Here is a 22,384-nt window from a genome sequence, read left to right on the forward strand (position 1 = left end):
TGTGACAGAAACGTTCCCTTCTGAAACTGTGTTTTTGTGACTTCCTTGTATCCCAGGCAAGCTCTGTGACCTTACTTCGGCTGACTATCTGAACCTGCTTTCCCAGTTATATCTTTGCAGCATAAATCCATTTTGCTGTAGGCATCAAAGTCCTTGTAAATGTGAACAATGTCAATTTTGAAGCATAATATTATTTTATATTTAATTTTTAAATTAAGACTTTGGAAAATAATTATATCACTGCAATTATCACCCCCTTCCCCCCTAGTTTCCTAAGAAGAGAACAGGGACATAGATCTTTAAGGTGATTTATGTTTCACGAGTCTGTCCTGACACTAATAAAAAGGAACACTTGGCAAAGAAAATAAACTTTTACACAGGATTTACTTACGGGAAATCCTGACTTGGTCTTCCACTCAGTGTAAGGACTGCATAAAGTCACAGCCTTTGGATGGGGACTTGTTCTAAGAACTATGTCACTAGTGGATTTCATTGCAGTATGGACATCCCTGAGCTTACACAAACCCAGATGATAAACCCCACGCACACCTGGCATCACAGCCCTGCACAAGGCAGGGGAGGAAAAGCCTGCTGCTGCTACTCTGCAGCTCTGTGCAGAAGGGAACAGTCCTGACGACCACTGTGTGCAACCGTAACGGTGATAAGCATTTCCACTTCTAGAGGTAGAAAAGTGTTATGGTTGATGCACTGTGTCAACCTGAGAAGTTTAGAAGTTTAACCGACAGGATCCATATTTTGTAAACACCCTCATCCTGTGCAAGAGGAGGGCAAGGAGACTTTGTGAGTGTTATCCTGGCCCTGGGGGCAGGGAGGCTGTGTACAGTACAAGGGAGAAGAGCTTGTTCCTCATTTTTTGCTCTGGCTGCTGCCTGAAGTGTTGCCCCTGTGCCATGCCACCCTGCCTTGCAGCCAGCTGATTATGGGCTGAAACCTCCACAAACAGTGAGCTAAATAAACCTTTGCTTCCTTTATGTTGAGTGTTGGGTGTTTTGTCCCAATAACAACAGAAAAGTAACCAAGACAAGAAGGTGTAGCAAAGATCCTAGGCAACAGTTTCTCATCCATCACCCTTGTAACTGTGGGGACCAGGGCCACATATGCCGTTTGTCACTGACGACATCATTAATTGCCAGGTGAGCCAGTGAATGGGAGGCAAGAAAAGTACGCCTGCTTCTAGCTGAAAGCCTTTCCAATGTGAACTTCATTTTAAAATCACATAATACTATAATCAAATACTGTCTTCATCAAAGACTGTGTAATTTTAACTATGTATTTGCACTAAAATCATAACTAAAAATTTTAGTGTTCCCAATCTTGATTTAACTTATTTATTAATTTATTTATTGTAGGGGTTCCTGGGAATTGAACTCAGGACCTCCCACTTACCAGGGGTGCTCTGCGTTACTGAGCTAAATCCCTGGTCTGCCCAATCCCGATTTCAAAGAAGTAAGTGGAAGCCACAAAATGCTACCTGTGTTAGGGTTCATTTTGAAGAATTTGCCATCAGACAGGAGGAAATATGACAGCTGTCCGTTCTTGCCGGAGTCCATATCAGTGGCTGTGATCCTGCCTATCACCCCCAGGGGCACAGGGCTCTCCTCCACCTTTAGAAACAGCTGGCCGTGTGAGAAAGCGGGGGAGTTGTCGTTCTCATCCAGGATGTGGACAGTCACGGAGGTGCTCGCATTTTGCGATGCTCCACCTTGCGGAGCCCAGGCCAATGCTCTAACCCTGTGAGTCTGCATGGTTTCATAGTCCAGCTGTCGCCGCAGGTAAATCCAGCCTGTGTGTGGCTGGATCCCAAACAGGGCCGTGTCCGCCGAGGGCTCCAGCGCGTACCTCACCTGCTGGGCTGTGCGTCCAGGGCCGAGAGTGTGGGCCTGTATCTGTAAGATCTGGGTCCTTGGCGGGACAGACTCGCTCACCTCCACCTGGTAGACCAAATTTTCGAAAGCCAAGCCGGGCCCTGATTCTTGCGGCTCGATGACGAGGGTCAATGCCAGCAGGGACGCCCGGGGTGGCTCGCCGTGGTCTTCAGCCACCAAGGTCAGCGTGAGCCTCTGCAGCCCTTGGTCCTCCACGCGTGCACGGAGGTAGAGTACGCCGAGCCCCGCGTGCACCGCGAATGCACGCGGGTGCGGCTCGGCCAGGGAGAAGCGCACCAGCCCATTGCGCCCGCTGTCCCTGTCCACGGTGCGCGCCAGGTACAGAGCCGCGCCGGGAGGCGTGGCCGCGGACACGCGGATCTCCTCCTGGGCTGCCCCGAGAAACTCGGGGGCGTTGTCGTTGACGTCCAGGACGGTGACATTGACTTCCGTGCTGCTGCAGGCCGCGGAGCTGCCCAGCTGGGCCTGGACAGTGAGGACCACCACGGGCTGCGCCTCATGATCCAGTGGCTTGCAGGTGCGGATAGTTCCCAGCCACGGGTGGATGCAGAACTTCCCGTCCGGGTCGCCGGAGGAGATTCTGTAAGAGACCGGTTCCGAGGAATCTGAAAAGAGAACCTGCAATCAATCTATCACCTTGTGCCCAAAGAATAGGAAACGCTGGAGCTGCACAGGGTCCCCACGGGTGCCACAGCCAGGGAGCACAGCCGCGGGGTCACCGCTAACTTCCACTCTGCTCTGCAAAACCTGCTGAACTGGTTTAGGATCCCATGATGCGCTAAGGGAATGCCCTGTGGACAAAGCAAGGCTCGGGCTTGGGCTCTCTGTAGGAGAGAGCAGATGCTCAGTTAGGGACCTGGGCTCCTTTCTCATGTATTTGAGGAAGACAAGATATGATAATGCCCATTGTCTCCACCATTTTATCTGCCTGTGGACAGCAAATCACGGCTACAGAGGTGGTGGAGAGAGAGGGAAGAAAGGACAGGAGGGCATTCTGGCCAACAACAAGCATCTGGGCCTGGTGATTCCCCTCAGGGAATGGGTCCCCGCCCCAGCACCTTCACACAGGAGAACCAGGGTCCTAGGAGGAGTTTTGCTTAAGTACCATCTGCACTAGCAAAAAATGCAAATCATTTGTATTGGCAGCAAAAAGAAAGTGTTTAAATAAAACAGTGTCTCATAAAGTGAAGCAGAACGATCTGCAGTTTACTTGGAAAGTGTGCACACAGACGGAAGTTACACAACACAAACAGCGGGATGCAGTTCTGTGAAGATGAGTTTTATAAAAGCATAGTGTTTGGTGAGTACACTAAGCTATGCTTTCTACACTGTAACTATTGTTTTAAGCTGTCTTCTTTTAAAGATACTGATTGATTTCATTATGAAAAAAACTACAGGATGGACAGAAACAATGTTGCAAGGCCAAGGAGGGGTGTGGGTTGTGCTGTGTCTCTCCCCTGTCTGGCACAGGGAAGGAAAGAACTATTCAAGATTGCAGCCTCAGGAAATCTCCCCACAGTGGCTTCCATGCACATAGGAATCAAGTACTCACTTGAGGACTCCCTGGCTCTCACTGTTCCAACAGGACTGCCTTCAAGCGCGTCTTCAGGAACCGAGAAGGAGTACTTCTGTCTCTCAAATTCTGCGGGAGCCAGTGTGGTGTGCAGGACATGTATGGTGACCTCAGCATTTGTGGCTGCTGTGAGCCCGCCACCATCTTGGGCACAGACGGTCAAAAATATTGTAGTAGGTTCCAAATGACCGAGAGCTGATGCTAAGTAAATAATTCCTGGGTGGGAGAAAGAATTAATTAATAGATTATATAAAATAAACGCTTAAGTAACACTTAATTGTTAAATTGAGTCTATGTTTAATTTTATGTGTCCATTTGACAGGACTATGGGTACCCAGGCATTTGGTCAACATTACCCTGCATGTGCCTCTGATGGTGTTTCTAGATGGTTTACATTGAAATCTGCAAATGGAATACAGTGGGTCACTCTCCATAAAACAGAGAAAATGCTTCACCCAGCCAGCTGAAGTCTTCCAGTGAGAGAATTCTGCTGCCTGCCTGTCTTCAAACCGGGACATGGTTCTTTTTCCTGCTTTCAGACTCTCAGTGGATCATAAGCTCTCCCTGCACTTCAGGCCCTTTTATCTTCCATCTGGAATGCACCACCAGCTCTCCTGATGCAGAGCTCTGGACCTGCCCGTCCCTTTATCGGCAAGAGCTGACTCATTCTTCATATTGTGTCTCTCTCATCATTCCGTGTGTGTGTGTGTGTGTGTGTGTGTGTGTGTGTGTGCGTGTGCGTGTGTGCATGTAAATAGATGTATCTTTTTTATGCACACACTCACCCTAGTGCTTCTACCTCTCTGGAGAGCTCCAAATGACACCTTGATTTTAGAGCCAACAGACTTATAGCATATGTTCAAAATGCTGCTGCATGATCTGTCAAGTCAGCAATATTTCCCAGCACTTAAATGTTACACAGTTTGGAGTCAGTTCATCAGGAGCGTGTAAATTGTGCTGTCTTTCTCATGTCTCACTACCCTCTCACCAGCTCAGGAGGATGAAGTAGTAGAGTATACCCCAGAGCTCGATGTGCCCTCCTGTGGGTTAATATGGGTGCTGACTGAACACAGCCTGCCTAGGAGCCTGGATCCTAAGTCTGCAGGATGAAACTGAAATTGCATCTTCTGAGGTGTCTGACATCTGTCTGGACTGAATGCTGTGTGGGACAGCTCTCCTTTTCAGCTAATTTTGTATTTTGTTCATGGTAAGGTACAATGCAATAGCTGTACATGAGGGAGCTGCAGAAATGGGAAAAACCTTTGGAGCAAGCTTGAACTCATGGATGCAGCTGGGTGAGACAGGGGGGCATTTAGGGTTGGGCTACGGGAGACTCGTTACTGCTGAGAAAAGTATTTAACACTGTTAACATTACCGTTTAGTGGGCTATTTGGAAACATGGAAGTATATGTAATATAAATAACCCAGTAAATCAATCCATTGATTTCATTTCATGAGAAAACAATATGTACATATATCAATTAAATTTAAGTACAAATAAATATGTCTGCACTTTATGAAACTCTTCCTGGTCCAACCAGCCAAACACTAGTTCAATGAAAGAATTTTGCACTTTTTGTCATCTATGAAAATCTGGCAAAAAATATCCATCCTGTATGCATAAATATATGATACCCATCAATGTCTTAAGTTGAAATCTTCTCCATTAGCAAATTTAATTCCTCATCCCCATTTCTGTTAGAAGTTTAAGGAAACATGTCTTCTCTTTAGTGTAAGACATAATCGTTACCTAAACTCAGATATTTAACCTGACTTTTTCTAGCACAACATCCCCATTGTCTTTTGTCCCCGAAGATATAGTTGCTACATAAAATTGTATCAGCTCAAGGTGTGCAGTGTGACAACTAGAAATCTAGGGGAGGTATCATTTTCCTTATTAAGGTCCTTATCTAGCATGATTTTAAGTCATTGATTCCTCTCTTGGTTCATTTTTCCCAAGCATGCTCCAAGGTGCCCACCCTAATTCTGACATCATTTTGAGATCAACCTGACCAGTACAAAACAGATGTTTATTAATAATACCAACTAGAACTTCTGGAAGAACATGGCGGATAGATAGCAGCAGCTACGGAGGCTCTCTGAGATACCCCACTTAAAATCCAGGAATGGTGCGGTACAAGGAGTCCTAAGTAAGGGGAGATACACCCTGCCAACCCAAGAATGAACTAAGCTAAGAGAAACCAACTGGAAATACAATCCTGGTGCTATAACAGTCGGAGCAGATAAAGTCTCAGCATGGAAGCTGAAACCCACACCACTGGAAGCCTCAATTTGAATTTCCTGCTGCTGCTGCTGCATCCAAATCTGCTGGGCAGGAAGAGAGACACACTAAAGCTCTGAGAGTGGAAATCTGTGAATGGAGTTGAGAGCGGGAAAAGCAGGGAGCCATACATTGACTTGCAGTGAGTAAGCAGATGGGTACCCTTTCATAGAGTAAGAGGCTCCAGAAAAGGACATACTGGGACTGGGCAGACTTGCCAGAATAGGATGTTGCAGTGACATTAGTTGCATATTCCCCTCTCAAGCAGGATTGGTGGGGAGTGCCTGGCCCATGTGACGCAGCTGACTAAGACCCAATAGGGTAGCCCAAACCAGGTCCCAGTGCCTGGAGGTGCACCCTAACGGTGAAGCCTTCGGTAGGTTGACCTGGAGGGGCGGGCCCAGTAGAGGCTGCCCAGGTCTGTGTCTCCCTAGTACACTGCAGTGGGCAGAACCACCTAGCCGGCGCAATTCAAACAAACTGTAACCGAAAAAGAGAAAAAGAAAAAAATGGGCGTCCTCCATTCGCTTGTATGGAAGGAACAAAAAGTATGGGAAGAGGAAGCGACAAGAAAGGGCCCTCAGTCCCCAATCCTGAGAACACTGATCCAGGAAAGGGAAACGCAAAGGAAGACAGAAAACACAATATCAGACACGGCACCAATAGACATAAAGCGATATCTCCAGAGCCTCATAGACGAGTTTAAAAATGAAGTATTTAACGAAATAAAGCAAGATATAAGTAGAATAGCTAGAGAAATGCTAAGCACTGCTCAAGAAAAAACAGATGGTGGAATGGAAGAACAGAAAAAAATGGGAGAATTGTTTGATGGAGAAAATAGACAAAACATAGAATACATGAAGCAGCTTCAAAGAGATTACCAGGAAACTAAAAACTCTATTGAAAGCTGGCATAACAGCTTGAAAGAAACTAAGGATAGATTATCTGAATTGGAGGGCAGATTTGTAACTTGGGAGCATGAAATGAATTCTTAAAAATAACAAGAAAACAAACAGCAATAATACAAAGGCTAGAAGATGATAAGAGGATCTATAACTTAAGAATTAAGAACACAGAAGAAGTAGGGATACAAACAAATGGACTACAAAAGTTAATTCACAGAAATAATCCAAGAGAATTTCCCTAATTTAGAAAAAGGTAAAGATACTCAGATATATGAGGCATACAGGACCCCAGCCACCTACAACCCAAACAGAGCTACATGCAGGCATATAATAATCAAAATTCCAGAAATCCAATATAAGAACAGAATACTAAAAGCCATCAGAGACAAGAAACAGATCACTTACAAGGGAACACCCATCAGAATTACAACAGACTTTTTGGCACAAACCATCAAATCACGAAGAGCATGGGGGGAAATAATTCAAGCTTTGAAAGATAGCAACCTCCAGCCAAGAATGATATATCCTGCACAACTGTCCCTAGAAATTGATGGAAAAATAAGGTGCTTCCAGAATAAAGAGGAACTAGGGAAATTTGCAACCATCGATTCAACTCTACAGAGAATACTGCAGGATATTCTAAAAAAGGAAAATACCAACACTTCAGAAACAGTGGCAGAGAGGCTACAATGAATGGAGCAGAAAGCGAAATGAAAAAGACAAAGTGGCAACAAACGACAGAAAAAGAGCTCAACAGAAATGAGGCAGAGAAGATTGGATGGTAGGAACAGCTATTTTGGAGAAAACAAGATATCATAATAGCTAGTGCTGATTTAGTATCATCTTGCTCTGAAGTCCCATCAAGCTTTTATTCTTCTGTCTCCATCGGTCTTAACAGGTTGTATCTTATTGAATTTTATTATATGTGATAATATAAGCAAAACTTTTATAAACAAGGAGATTATACAGAAACCATTGTTCATTTTCTGACAGTTGGTTCTAAATACCTTGTAATACTGTCATTCTCTTAAATGGTGTTACATTGTTTTGATATGCTTGATTCTACAGAATACAAAATTATATTCAAAGATTTCAAGGAAAGAGACACTATGGTAACTACTTTTATGTCAGGATATCATGTGGTGAAACACTATTTTGCTTAAATGGTTATGCTTTAACCTGCGCTGTTTTGTTGTTATGCCCTCTTTTATCTAAATCTCCTTTTTTTAAATTATTTACTTTTTTATCTTTTTAATTAAGGGAAAAATAAAAAAAATAGCAGGATACATTATAGCAACCTACTTTGATTTCCTATTATCTTTATTTGAAACTCTGTATAGCCCTCACCATCTTGCTTTGATTGATTTTCCTCTATTCTGCTTTGCTTGATAGTACCAGTTTGAAAGTATAGGCAAAACTGTGAAGACAGTAAGATTCATTATGACACCCATTCCGGTTGACTATTATCTTCTTTTAAAGTCCTGTAATGTCTCCAATGTTTTGGTTTACTCTTTAATGTTTTGTTCAATTTTATTATAACTGATGGCATAGGCAATTCTTTTTAAGATAGCAAGAAGCAGTATGGTAACCATTGTTGATCACCTAGTATTTTGTTTTTACATTATGTATTATGTCCATCGTTTTGATTTGACTGACTCTTTTCTGTTATGGCACATTTGGTTTTACTCTCTTCAAAAAAAAGTAATAAGAACTGTGGGAGTAATAAAACCCAAAATGTGTAATTGTCATTGTACAAAAGAAAGGAAAAGAAAGTGCTCTAAAGAATATAACTGCATATATATTTAAGTATATAAGATAGATAACCATATTACTGAGTTTTGTTGGATCATTGAACAAAACTGTTTCCAGTCTCACTGTTTGAAAGTCCACTTTATATGCTTTAATTTTGTAACTTGAACAACTATTTCTAAGATAACAATATGTAATCTATTAACTAGTGATTTCCTACTGTTTATTTTTTCTGAAATTCTGTATAACTTGTACCCTTTTTCTGTTTTTTGTCTTTTTCTCCTTAAATAAAAAAAAATACCAACTAATATGATACCAGCTTTTAGCAGCCACATTAGAATCTGAGTTAATATTGATGTCATGGTTCACAAAATCACTCAGTCTTCACACAGATTTCCAAGGCTGAAACTTACCATATGCTTTTAGTACGTTTTTGAAAAAAAATAATAAAAAGCAAATTGTTTCATTATTAAAGTCTGTATTAGATTAAAAAATAAAACTCCAATAATACAGAAGTGTCTATAGAAGAAAACAAAGTCTCTGTACCCTGAATCATAGCTCAACTCCAATTATAGAGAGGTTTTGTAAAAATTTCATTTTGACCCTTTGAAGATTATGGCAGTAAAAAAACTATAAAAAATGTCTGTCTCAACCAGACACGACCTGGTGTTCTTGCCTCCAGACTGACCCCTCCTGGACCATCTTTTGGGTATTAGGAGAGTCCTGAAATTCAAATCTAAGCATAGAAACACCTTTCTAACATTTAAAAGCTTATGTGCTTTCAAATAAAAGAGCAAACCATTCATACATTGGCCGGTGATCATCTCTGCAGACCTGGGTCAGGACTGTCTGTGCTAAACATTGTACTCCAGGCCAGGGGAACTATTTTTGATTTCCAGAACAGACTTCACTCTTTTCTCTATAGGTTGCTGCATCATCTTCCCAGAATATTTTCTTTATCTCTTGTGACTCATGATTCCTTGTCACATTTCAAAGCATACCTCGTCTCCTCTGGGATGCATGGCCCAGGTTGGTTATCACCTTCTAGGGCCTGGGTACACAGCCCTATTATCACCTGAGCACATTACAACTTATCAGTCTTTAGATTTCTTATCTCTCATGTATGCATTCATGATGCTAGCCAATGACATATGAAATTGAAACACATTTGGAAAATAAGCAATAATTTGGTATCCATGGTACACACAGGGTTCTATAATAAAGATGAAAATATTAATAAGCAAAAGTTAGGCTAACAGTGATAAGCACAGACAGTTTAGATAACGAATAATACTAATGGTAATAATAATAATGGTAATAAATGTAATAACACTGAGATTCACTTACAATGAAAACAAAATTAAAAACAATTCCCTTCTTTTGACCTCAGTGTTTCCTAAATGATTTGTGACAACACATGCAAAGTGAAATCCTGCAGTGTAACACTGTTAAGATTAGTGAACGATAAAAGTTAAACCATAAATCTCTACACATACGCTATACATATGCACAGACAGATACACGCACACTGGGAAACACAGAAGGACAATTGTCTCTGCTGGGTGAGGCGATGGGACCACTCACTTTCTACTTCTTACATTCTCATAGTTTAAAAACATCCAGCAGTGACTGTGTTAATCTCCACTGTTGACTTGAGTGAAGGAGAGATGCTTAGGAAATTAGAAAAGCACTCCTCCGGGTGTGTCTGGGTGGGTCACTGGAGTACGTCTTTGGGGTCTGCAGCCCCTGACCACTTCCTCTCTGTCCAGTCCTCTCTGCTTCTTGGCTGTCCCGGGTGAGGAGCTTCCGTCCACCATGATCCTCAGCCATGATGTCTCTCATGTACTGGAACTCATGTACTCATGTACTGGAACTCTGAATATCTTTTCTGCTTTAATGTGTGGGTCAGGTATTTGGTCACAGTGATGAAAAACAAACTAATATGGTGAGCATGTTTAATTTTGTAATTAAAAATGTATACATTAAAATATTCAAGGTGTTTTTAAAAATTGAATGTTTAGTTCTAAAAAGTGTACATACATTCTGCACCAGAGATATTTCAGTCAATAATGCACCGTATGTACAAGTGACTCCAGACTATACCGCCTTATAACACTGTACAGTTTGTACAAATAAACTGGATGTCTGCACATTTTTCAGACTGTATCCTTTTTTTTTTTTTTTTTTTTTTGTCTTTTTCCTTTTTATCGGTACCAGGGATTGAACTCACAACTGCCTGCTTACAAGGCAAGTGCTTATGCCGCTGAGCTAAATCCCCAGCCCCCAGACTGTATCCTTGTCATTAAGTGGCACACATCTGTACATACCATCTTTCTTTAGAGCCATGAAGGAAATTCATATACTATAGTAAAGATTTAGATTGGACATAAAAATATGTACTTTAAAACTAGTCATGCAAGACACTCATTTAAAAATAGGATTTTCATAATATAAAAAATCTTCAATGATGAATATCAATGGGCATTTCAGAGCCAGCAGGTGAAGAATTTTAGGAGCGCTATATCCATTAAATAATTCCCTGGGATTGAGCTAAACGTGATATGCAGAAATTATTGCATAAAGTCAACATGAAAAACGTTTCAAACATTCAAATTTTTAGCAAAATGTGCCACAGTAGCACATGGAAAACTTTGAAATATAATAAGTCATAAGTAAAAACTATCTTTGGTGAGAAGGAGACAGCAAAGTTTAAAGTTACATGTAAATAGTCAAAACTGTACAAATGTAGAACTTTGCCTATGGGGGCCATTCAAAGAAATAAATCTAGGCAAGAGTGGAGTCAGAAATGTACTTCCAAAGAAGTGTGTCACAGGAACAGCAGTTTTCAAGACTTTTAAAATAGTCTATAGCAGGCATATAAGTGCCTGCTACACAAGATAAATTCAGGGTCTGGAGATATAGTTCAGTGTTTTAAGTGGCTGCCTGGCAAGCATGAGGTTGTGAGTTTGACCCCTAGTACCTCCTGACCTCCCAAAACAACACAAGGTAAATTTCTCTGAGCTCAATATTTTTTTTTTGTTTTGAAAAGAAAATTCTCACTGTAACTTTCCTCAATTTCTCATTTCATAGACATCTCAGAAATAAAGACCACTCTAGGAGTATACACATTAAGATATTTATGTACACAAATGTATAAATGTATGTACACATATAGACAATGCATGCATATACACATATATATGTACACATAATTTATATGCGATGTATACATAGTACATATATAATGTGTTAATATAATATATCATATGTATTATGCTGACCTGCCAAAATTCCTGTGTAGTGAGGGGGATAGCAAACATTTGTTCTAAAAGAAAACTGTTCATTAATTATCAAATTCTAGTTATTTTTTAAAAACTCAGGAACACCACTGACTTCTCTAAGTGTGTGCAGATCAGTCACTTAAGCCTGTCATGATTTTGCCTTCTTTGTCTATAAGTTAGGATAATGATTACCACTGTAAAAATATCAGAGACATAATTCCCAGTTGATAATGCTCAATTTTTGTTAAGTATCTCCAGAATTTTATTTCTTTATTTTCATTTTTCATTAAATGAAAGTGTTATAGCCAGTAGAGAATAGTCACTCAAAAGCAATGGAAAAACAGCTGGTCCATGTGCTTGCTTTGGGATTTGAGAGCTCTGGGGTACTGGTATAAAATCAGCCATGACTTCACGGCATGCAACCTACACAATCAATCTCCTCTTTTAGTTCTTCAAATATACTAAGTGTATTTTGAAGGAATCTTGATCTAATTAAGCAAACACACCTTACTGGATATTTTAAGAACTATTTCCTTAAAGAACATTATTTCATGCATGCAGGAAAGCTAAAATGCACAGAAGGTCATGATGGGAAATATCTACAGGAAGCTGTGATCTTCCTAGATCTGAAGGGAGGAGCCAGGAGGAGGAAGGGACACTGCGGTGGGCGTGGAGTTCTGAGAGGCCCTGCCTGCTGGAGGCCAAAGCTCTGAGGGATCTCCTGGCAGACGCCCATGTGACTCACAGGTGGCCTATGGCTGTGGTCAAACTTACAAAGGGCGGGGCGGCGAGATGCTCTGGTACCAGCACCTTGGTGCAGCTCTGTCCCCTGACAAGGTACCATGAGGGTCATACCTCTGACCCTGCACCATGAGTGGTGGCCTTTCTGAGGGCAATGGTTCAGCTGGTGTCAGAAGACTCAGGAGCAAATCTGCCAAAAGAGGAAAGCCTGAAAGTATGTCGTCTTTTCTCTCTGACCTCCAAGTTCCTGTCATGGCATCCCGGGGACCAGGATCTGGTAGAGTCCTCTGAAGACATCTTTATTCCAACATGGACTGCAGTGATGCCAGGCTGTGGCTCTGGTTCCTCAAACCAGCAGCAACCCCAGTTTCCTTGCTGTAGTGCCTCTCGGTGAACCACCACGGTGCATTCCCTTGTGCCCCTCTTGTTCTTCCCCTACCCAATTAACCAACGGCTCATGCTGAGTTATTTCTGTTACCATCAATGTTGTTTCTGTTTTCCTGCCTGGAGGTTGAGTGGTACAGATCTCACTGATTCTGACGCACCTGCCTAGAGTCACATCACGGCCTGAAAGGACTAGGAATGTCTGATCAACGATAGGTCCTAGTCCTCTGAGCAAAGAGTGAGCGAATGCTGAACAGGTAGAAGAAGCAGCCCCTGATCATCCCCGTGCTGTGGCTTTGCTGTGTGGTCCAGAAATTCACCCGCTGGAAAACTAATTCTCAGCTGTATTCCTTTGTGGGATCTGGAATTGTGGCATTGGGGGTAGGGAGGTGAGTGGGGTCAGAGGAGGTCCTGAGGGAGGAACCCATCCTAACATTAGTGGCTTTATAAGAAAGACACAGAAACTAAGCCTTCCCTTTCCATGTTATGGGGCAGGATGAGGCCCTTACCAGATGCCCTGAGGTCTTGTGGCAATTGCCAGCTCTCCTGTTCCCTTGTTTTCTCTTTGTCCTCCTGTCCACTTTAAGACCCAGGAGATGAAGAATGGTATTTGTGTATTCACTAATAACCAATCAGGAGCTGGCACAGTCCCAGGCTCCGAGGAAGTTCCCTATAAGTAATTATTTGATGAATGAATTAAGAATGAATAAACAAACTAATATGGAAAAGGCATTGTTTGAAATTAGTCAAGAGGATTGCTCCTAGAAGAAAAGTGATGTCTTGGTTTAGGCTACTATTACAGAAGTAGTGTGGGGTGGGTTACTTGAGCACAGAAATTTATTTCTTGGTTCTGAAGATGGAGAAGCCTGAGATCAAGGTACTCATGTGTTCTGGAGCTGGAGTTGGGAAGAAGGCTGTGTTCTCTCCGCATCCTCACAGGACAGAGAGAGTGAGCTCCAGTCTGGTGGCTCCAGCTTTAAGGGTTCATTTAACATAATTAATTCCTAAAGATGCTACCTCCATCACCATCCCAGGGAGGATCAGGGTTTCAAAATATGAATTTTGGAGGGCCAGAAACATGCAGTTAATAACTGAAAATTAACATGGCTGCTAGTCAAATATTAAAATTAATATCCAGGTGTTTCAATTACAAGTGTGTGATATCAAAGCAAGGAAAAATAATAGAATAGACCAGAAAGCCCCCTAATAATGCTAGTGTATGAGGTGGAAAACTTGAAGACTTTGGTGTTAGTGAAGGAATTATTCTAGTTTTTGATTTATTATGCCTAAATACCACTAAACTATCAAATAAAAGCACCAGGTAATAAGCTTGTTCTGCATATCAAATCAATTTGATGTTGCAATAATTTATTTTCAATACACTATATTTGAATTCTAGCTCATTTTCATGTTAATAAAGGAAGTCATCCAGCAGTTACCTACGGAACTTTTCATGTTTAAATAAAATCCACAAGGCCCTAAAAAGACATTTGCTTGGTCCTGGATAATGGGAGGCTCTCCATTCAAAGAACCATAGAAAATAATTCACAACTCCTAGACACACACCCAAAAATTTTCCTTATATTTTATCCTAATCATATGTATTTTAAACTTTTTTATCCTGGTTAATATCAGTATTTATCGTAACAAACTGCAAGGTTGTGTCCCAAAATTAGACATTAAAAATATGCTGACTTTTGCTGGAAATGTCTGACTTGAACTCTGCATGTAGCCAATTCGTATGAAACCATTTAGGATGGTCTGTGAACAGTATTTCTGTGCCAGAAACTTAATCAATATGATACTTTTAGAGCAATAAATCATTACATCAGGTTTAAAATATTGATCTGTCTCCTGCATTCAGCACTCCACAAGAGAGTAAAGATTATGATGAGTTTTATCTTCACCTTCAAGTAGGATAAATGTATTTTTGCCTGTATATGGTAATTTTATGTTCTCCATGCTAAGTTTGTGAATGATTTTGATTCAATGTTAGCAGAACCAAACTGTCTACATAAACCTGGCACTGAGGAGCATTTCACAGAAATCTATAATGATACTCTTTATTCCAACATGTCTAGCCCCTTCTAACAAAACAGTGAAGCTATTAATTCATAGTTTTATGTAAAATTTCTTTGTATTATAAAATTTCCATGTGTCTTATTACTGTGGAGATTCCTATGTGTTTTATGGGGTTTACAATGGGTCTCCCTAACACTTCAAAATAATTTGAACAGTGCTTTCTCATTTTATAAACCTAGATGTGGCACAATTTGCAAACATGAGCGTGGCAGATGTTCCTCTTCAGGAGGGCTATGTGGGCAGGGTATTTGCAAAGCAAGACCAGAAGCTCTAGGTATCATTCTCTCTCACATGGTCACTTGAAATGCTCTGAGAAGTCAAACGAATCAACTTGAACCACCATTATTTAGATCAAACCTCTACCACCAATCTTTCTACCATTTATTTAAACCCAAAAATCTTCAAAGACCTGGACCCAAAAGGTTCTTTCACTTGAGGGAGTCCTTGGTCATGCTAAACACAGGCCTTCCTACTAGGCTACATTCCAAGGATTCACACATTATTGTAAGACAGTGTGACCATGTGAATTCAAAACACTGGGTTGCAGAATCTCCTCCCAAAGCTATGCCCCCTTGGAACCTCAGCGTTTCACCTTCACTGGGATAGTGTCTTCAGATACTACTGGCCAAGGACCTCAACATGAAATCATCCTCCATATAGGCTGGCCCTAAATCCAATAACTGGTGTCCTCATAAAAAGAAAAGACCCAAGAAGACCTGAGCACAAACAAGAAGCCACAGCAAGATGGAGATGGAGGGTGGAGGTCCCATGCCACAGACAGAGAATGCCAAGGGCTGCCTGAACACCTCATTTCCAACAAATAACGAGCACCCCCATGAGCCCACCACTCCTGTTTATGTGAAGGAAGGGGCCAAGGAAAACAGCAACACTAAAGAACAGATGGACAGGTCATTATGAAGTCATTCTCCTTCTGTGGTAAAAGCAGAGGGGAATCCCACATCACGGGAGCTAAAACCTTCCTATTTGAGGATGTGGCTATGATCTTTCTTTCTCTAACTTCCCGAAAGGTCAGATAAAGCACATAGCTTCAATTTGGTGATATGGAATTTCGGCACCAGTGACTCAGTTGTAGTTTGGTCTGTTGCAGGAGCTTGGTTCAAGCCAATGGTCTCCTGTAGATTGTGTCTAACAGTATTCACCACCATGTACACACCATGGCTTTCTGTCCTCCTATTGTCAAAAGTGTATGATCCACTCTTTCTCCATAGTTTCCATTTCTGACAATTGATTTGAACTATTTTTAAAAATAAGGTTGAATGGGCCAAATAAGGCCATGTTCTTATTGTTCTTATCTTTTTGACTACTTAGGGTTCAACAGCTAAGAGAAATTACAGACTTATTTTTAGGCAAACTTATGTATTTTGGTTTGTTTGGTGGCATCTGCCACAAATGCTGATTCCCAAAATATATATTTCAATATGCTGTTGTACCTTCCAGCAAGTAAGAAGACAATTGAAGAATGCTATTTAAATAATAAACTAAAAACTTGATTTTATTTCAGACTTTTATAAAAATACTAGAACAAAGAAAATACGTAGCTAATTCCAGTAAAATCTATGTGAGCTTACATAATAAGTAAAAGATTTTCTACTTTAATTACTTAATTCTGTCTCAGATCTGGACTCTGCCTATTTGAAGCTTTCCTCTGATATGCCTGTTCCAGCCTACAGTAGTACATGAGACAAGAGACTATGCATTTTGGGGCACCTGTATCCTCATCAAAACAGGACACTCATGGGGTCTCCCACACCGATCCATGCCATACCTCATAAAGAAGGAGAATGTCCAGCATATGGAAGTGTTTAATAACTTTCTGAAGGCACTATGCTCATTCCATTAACATTGTTCACTGAATTGTTTTAATTTTCTTAGCATAAAAGATTTCACCACACTGTGTAATGTGCTTTACATACTTACCATCTGGCAGTAGAAATATTTTTAAAAAAATTTGAAAGTATTTCTCCAAAAGAAGTAACCACCCAATCCAAAAACAATGAGTTAAAATTGCTGTATTTTTTTCAACTTGAGAATGAAATTGTACACTCAGCTGTCAACCTTCTAAGGCGGATTCACATCATACACATACAGTGGCCCTGAACACACAGAACAGAATCAACACCTCAGCAGACAGCATTGATCCTGTGTGCTAAATATCTATGATCTCTTCTTGGACACAGTTATTTTCATTTTAAGATTACTCTAAGTCTGCAAACTCAAAACTGCATAGCAAACTCCTTCATATTTATAAACAAACAAAAATCTAGAGCTTTATTTAGAAACGATGAAATCTCTAGCTTTTGAATTATAAAAAAAGTTATGACATTTCACGATTTCCAGATAATGTTAGCTAATTTTAAATATTATCCAAAACTGTAAAAATCAATCTTTTGCATATTGAAAAGTAAATCTACCAGTGCTAACTTTAGATGGAAAAGGTCAGAAAATTCTCAGAATATTATTTTTAAACTTTCCACTAAAAGTTCAAAGTGGACACAATGGTGTTTGGGATAAGTGTGAGCTTTACAAAAAGAAATAGGCTAGTGTCCTTTTAAGAGGGATTCATTTTAATGTCGAGGAAGTATATGAGATTTTAGCAATTACCTAAGAATTCAGGCCTCAGGGAGAAAGCAGAGAAACCAGAAGCAAAGATCAGAGCCTCAGAAGTGAGACACCTTCATGAGAAGGGAGGAGGCAAGAACCAGAATAGAACCTTCCGGTCAAGCCCATCATGACTGACCTCCAGCTGACCCAAACCTAGCAGCACATTCAGCTGCTGAACGCAGGGGCTGATGAATGGATGAATCAGTCAGTGAGCAAGTCGTCCGTGACCCAGTCACCTCCCAACACAAGAGAATTTTGTGGGACATCATACAGAGTGGTGGACAAAAACATACTGAACACAGGAAACTACAGCTGACTGAGGTTGAAACGTTTCAAAAATATTACTTTCATCCGTAGATTATCCTCAGTGGACGTCTTCCAATTTAAATCATGGTTATGACTATTGAAATATTTAATGTTACACCAGTATGTCTGCTGCTTTCAGGTATTTCTGTGGCTATTACATCTTCTAAGGAACTTAATCACAGTTATAAGTAGATGCTCCAAACTTACCTAAGTATATAGTGAATTACACACACACACACACACACACACACACACACACACACAGAGGGAGAGAGCTTCCTATCTACCCAAAAGTACAGGATTATTATAGCTATTTATTACATTAACTTTTTCTCTTCCGTATATATTTTCAAGGATTTTTAGTCCCATCAAGTGCTGCTCCAACTGACCAGACTAAAATATGGACTCTTCCAAAGCAATTAAACAGAGATAATAAGAAGCAATAGCTTCCTTTATTCTCCCTCACAGCTGAGTTCAATGCTCTGAGGAGCAGCGGGGAGCCCTCCCCGCAGGAGCAGGAGGCCTGGAGTCTGGCTGGACCTCTTCAAAGGGGGCCGGTGTCTGATTAAGACTTCCTGGCTTGTCTTCTTTGTAAATGTTCCCAATTTCTGCTAAGTGCTAAGCTGCCTTCTTCTGGGCCTCTGTTATGACCCATAAGCAATACTGGTGAAATTAACTATCACATAAAACAGTACAAATGCAGACAGATAATTTACAACTTACGGATTTCCATCACTAAAAGAACTACTCAAAAGAACTTGCGTTTCTAGGCGTAAGTACTCTTCTTGAAAGCAAGTGCCATGTAAAATAGGGCCATACATCCTCTAAAGTGGTTCTATAAATTGATAACAAAATAAGTGATGTCAGGAACCTAGAGGTTAAGTAGAATATGAATTAAGTTTTGGCCTTCAGGGCATTTGTCTAAGGACCTTGACCTTGAGTTTCATCTTAATGACCTTCCTTCCATGGCATTATAGTTTCCTTTCTCCACTTTCTAAGAATCTGTTAGACTTCTCCAATGGCCTTCCTTCCTCTGTAACTGCTACGACTTATATCTGGATGTCCCCACATAGCCTATGTCCTCAGAGGCTGCAGCTTGTCAGCGACTGGATTATAGGACACCACTGTTGGCTTTGTGGTAGGGGTGGGACCTGGTTGGAAGAGGGGGGTCACTGTGGGCATGGCTAGCAGGGACCTCTCCCTCCCCTCTCTGACTGCTTCCTGGACTTTGCCAGACTCTTAGGCTGCGTGGCTCCCTTGCCATGGAGCCCTCAACCATGGGCTAACAACAAGAGCAGAGATTAACTTCTTCTCCTCCTTTAAGCTGCTGGTGTCAGGCACTGAGTCTCAGAAATGAAAATGTGATTATGATATTAACTGCCAAAATCAAGTTGTATATTTGAATCCAACATCCTTATCCTGAGCTCTCTATTAAAAGCTATGAGGGTCAGAAAACCCTCTCTAATATATGTGTATATAAAGTACAATGATGCATATTTATATGCTAAATCATGAAATCTTAAATAAAATGAATAGCTCTTCTTGCATATATATTTGTCAGCTTAAAATTTATAAAACTATATTTCAACACTTTAAATTACAATGATTATTTAGCTTTCATTTTTATGACATTTTCAAATGATCTTTAACTGCCAGCACATGAATCAACTTTAAAAAAACAGACACTGATTAATTTACAGAGCACTACTAATTTACAGTCTTTTTTTTATTTTCTAATGATTGACTACCCATATCAATTTTAATGGGCAGTATTATTTGTCTATGGTCTTCACACTGGCACTCTCTGTTTTATACAAACAGAGAGAAGTGCTAGGATGAATATTTTTTTAAATTGAAGAGTAGTGAAAGCATTTAAAGACAAAGCTCCTTTCTTAATTAAAATCTATCATGTAAATTTTTAATGTGCATAACCATACTCTTCTACTAATTAACACTCCTTACTCCCAGAGTCAAATCTTCTGGGAAAATGGGGATACTCTTAACCAACATGGAAATTCACTGTTAGAAAACAATCTTTAGCTCATGACTAAAGTCGGAAGCTATGGGATAGTTACAAAACAACGACATAAATCATAAACTTCACCTGACAGTCTGTCAGGTTAGTTTTGTCAAAAAGGGGTAAAGTAAGAACCCGCTATATCAGTATCAATTTTCTATCAGAGACTGATACTGTCTTTCTTGTATTCAGTTTGTGGGAAGATAGAAACTTATTTACCAATGAGATGAAATGATGCTGCTCATTTTGCACAAAATCTGGGTGGTTACGTGACACGGGCTGAAATGACCAGAATATATTCACCAGACAGTCTCATACTGAGGATTAAAATCATGCTGAAGAAATCTACCTGTTGCAGAAGATGACACTAAAGTCTCTTTGATTGAAAAGAGTAACTTTTTAAATTAACAGGTAATTTGTATTTCAAGATGGCTTAAGTTACAACAACATTTTCTGTCATATTTGCTTGAATCACAGCACACATATTTACTTCAATTTTGTCTTTAGTCTAAAAAAAAAAAAAAAAAGACATGGAATCTGAGAGGCTGAGGCAAAAAGATCTAAATTTCCAGCCCATCCTGGGCAACTTAGTGACTTAGCCAGGCCCTGCCTGAAAATAAAGAAAAGTTAAAAGGGCAGGGGTGTAGTTCAGCATGAAGCCCTGGGTTCAGTCTTCAGTAACTCACGCATGCATTAGACTGTCATTTTGTTTCTTAATTTGCAGGTGTTGTGTTTATCTCACCATTAATATGAAGTACAAACAGACAATGTATGCAAAAGATGCTGGAAATATCATTACACGCGACTCAGCAGTAGAGGGAGAGAGAGCAGGTCTAGGATGAGGCTCAGGTCCAATTCTGCTGTTAGAAAGGGAACGACCTGATTTCGTCCTCCAGGACACGAGGCCCCTATTCTGTGAAGTCTTCCCATCTCCCCAAGCCTGTGGTCTTGTACTAAAAACAAGCATAAGCAAACTCTCAAAACACGCTTTTTTTCTCCTATGTCACATTTAATCCTTAGGTGCTCATGATTAATGTTAGAGTCTGCCCTGAAAATAAAAGCAAGCTTACCATTAATTTGGCAGAAACATGTGCATATCTTTTATAAACTGTGGTGTGGTATTAATTTATTAACCACGCAGCAGAACGGTAAATGTGAAATGCAGCGGAAAGGCAATCACGGGGAATTACGAGAATCATTGTAGGGCATGAAATTTGATCACAAGCAAAGAATTCGCCCTTGAAAGAAAGGAAAAGTCTGTGTCACATTACCAGTGTTGTGGATTAGAATCCACACAACGCACACAAACCAAAGATTACAAATACAAGGCACCACTGCCCTCACCTGGCAGTTTGTGACTCTTTTAATTACTTGTTCTTTTGCGGGGCTAAATTGGATTTGGTGAGTACCACAAACAAACACAGATCAGGCACACAGGGGCCACAAATTCATCACTGTAAGATCCAAGACAGCAGGTATCTGTGCCTGTGTTACGCCCAGATGGTTCTGCAGACCAAGAACGGTGCTTGATACAGAGTAATCCCTGGATAAATGCTTTCAGAATAATGGTATTTCTTTCATTTTTCTGCTGGCAATAGTGGATTTACATTCTTCTAGAATTTTTGTTGACTTGTCTTTGTATCATAAATTACTTCCATAAAAAGAAATAAGCCACAATAGTTTAACCAAACTAGCCACTAGTTTGGTTAAGAAATATGCCACTAGTTTAACCAAACTAGCCACTAGTTTGGTTAAGAAATAAGCCACTAGTTTAACCAAACCAAACCAAAGTTAGCCCTAGTAAAAGAGTTAATTAGATGTCACATTTCTCTTTGGTTTTACACTTTAAGTAAGTGAACTCAAATACTAAAGAATTGCTCTTTTGATGCTCTGAGAGTGTTTCCAAAAATGGAGGGAAAAAATCTAGATGTAATTTATAATGTGGGATTAAAAATACATTAAAAAGAGCTATTAATAAACATGTCTCTGGGTTTCTTCCTTTTGAAACTCAAAACAGTGTGGTCTGCCTTGTGCCTACATCAAAGCAAGCTAGCAGACTCAAGACAGGAGGACGAGGGCTCCATTCAGTATCTCTCTCCCAGTGCCCAGACACATCTCATGGAAATGCTCTTTGAATCAACAACACATTTAGATAACCAGAAACAGAACAGCAAGATAAACCCACAAGAAAAAAGAATCATGACATCGTCACACTCCTTTCTAGTTTTCTCCAAAACATTTTTCTTACAGATGAACCCAATAAGTCAAAGAGCTCTATTTTTACTGCATCAGTATTATGGTGGCATAAACAGATCAAGGAGCAAACTCATCTTCAGGAAAAAATGAGCCTACAATGTAAATTATGTAAACTTATTTTATTTTATTTTATTTTATTTTATTTTATTTTATTTTATCTTTTTGAGACAGGGTCTCACTATGCAGTTTGGGCTGGCTTGAGCTCACTTTGTAGTATCCCAGGCTGGTCTCAAACTCGAAACAATCCTCCTGCCTCAGCATCCCAAGTGCTGGGCTTGCC

At 40.4% G+C, this 22,384-nt stretch overlaps 1 protein-coding gene across 1 annotated transcript in view; it reads right to left on the reverse strand.

Annotated features, from left to right (window-relative positions):
* Window positions 1–22,384, reverse strand: part of Dchs2 (dachsous cadherin-related 2) — a 236,042-nt gene that overhangs the window by 71,858 nt on the left and 141,800 nt on the right. Inside the window, exons 4-5 of the mRNA XM_063260869.1 lie at window positions 3,460–3,696; window positions 1,493–2,512 (exon numbers count right to left, since the gene is read on the reverse strand). Coding sequence (XP_063116939.1) covers window positions 1,493–2,512; window positions 3,460–3,696 — 1,257 coding nt within the window. The remainder of the gene's footprint in view (window positions 1–1,492; window positions 2,513–3,459; window positions 3,697–22,384) is intronic.

The sequence above is a fragment of the Cavia porcellus genome, unplaced genomic scaffold, assembly GCF_034190915.1.
Source record: "Cavia porcellus strain 051 isolate PalLab524CR breed Dunkin Hartley unplaced genomic scaffold, mCavPor4.1 scaffold_14, whole genome shotgun sequence".
NCBI classification, from domain to species: Eukaryota; Metazoa; Chordata; class Mammalia; order Rodentia; family Caviidae; genus Cavia; species Cavia porcellus.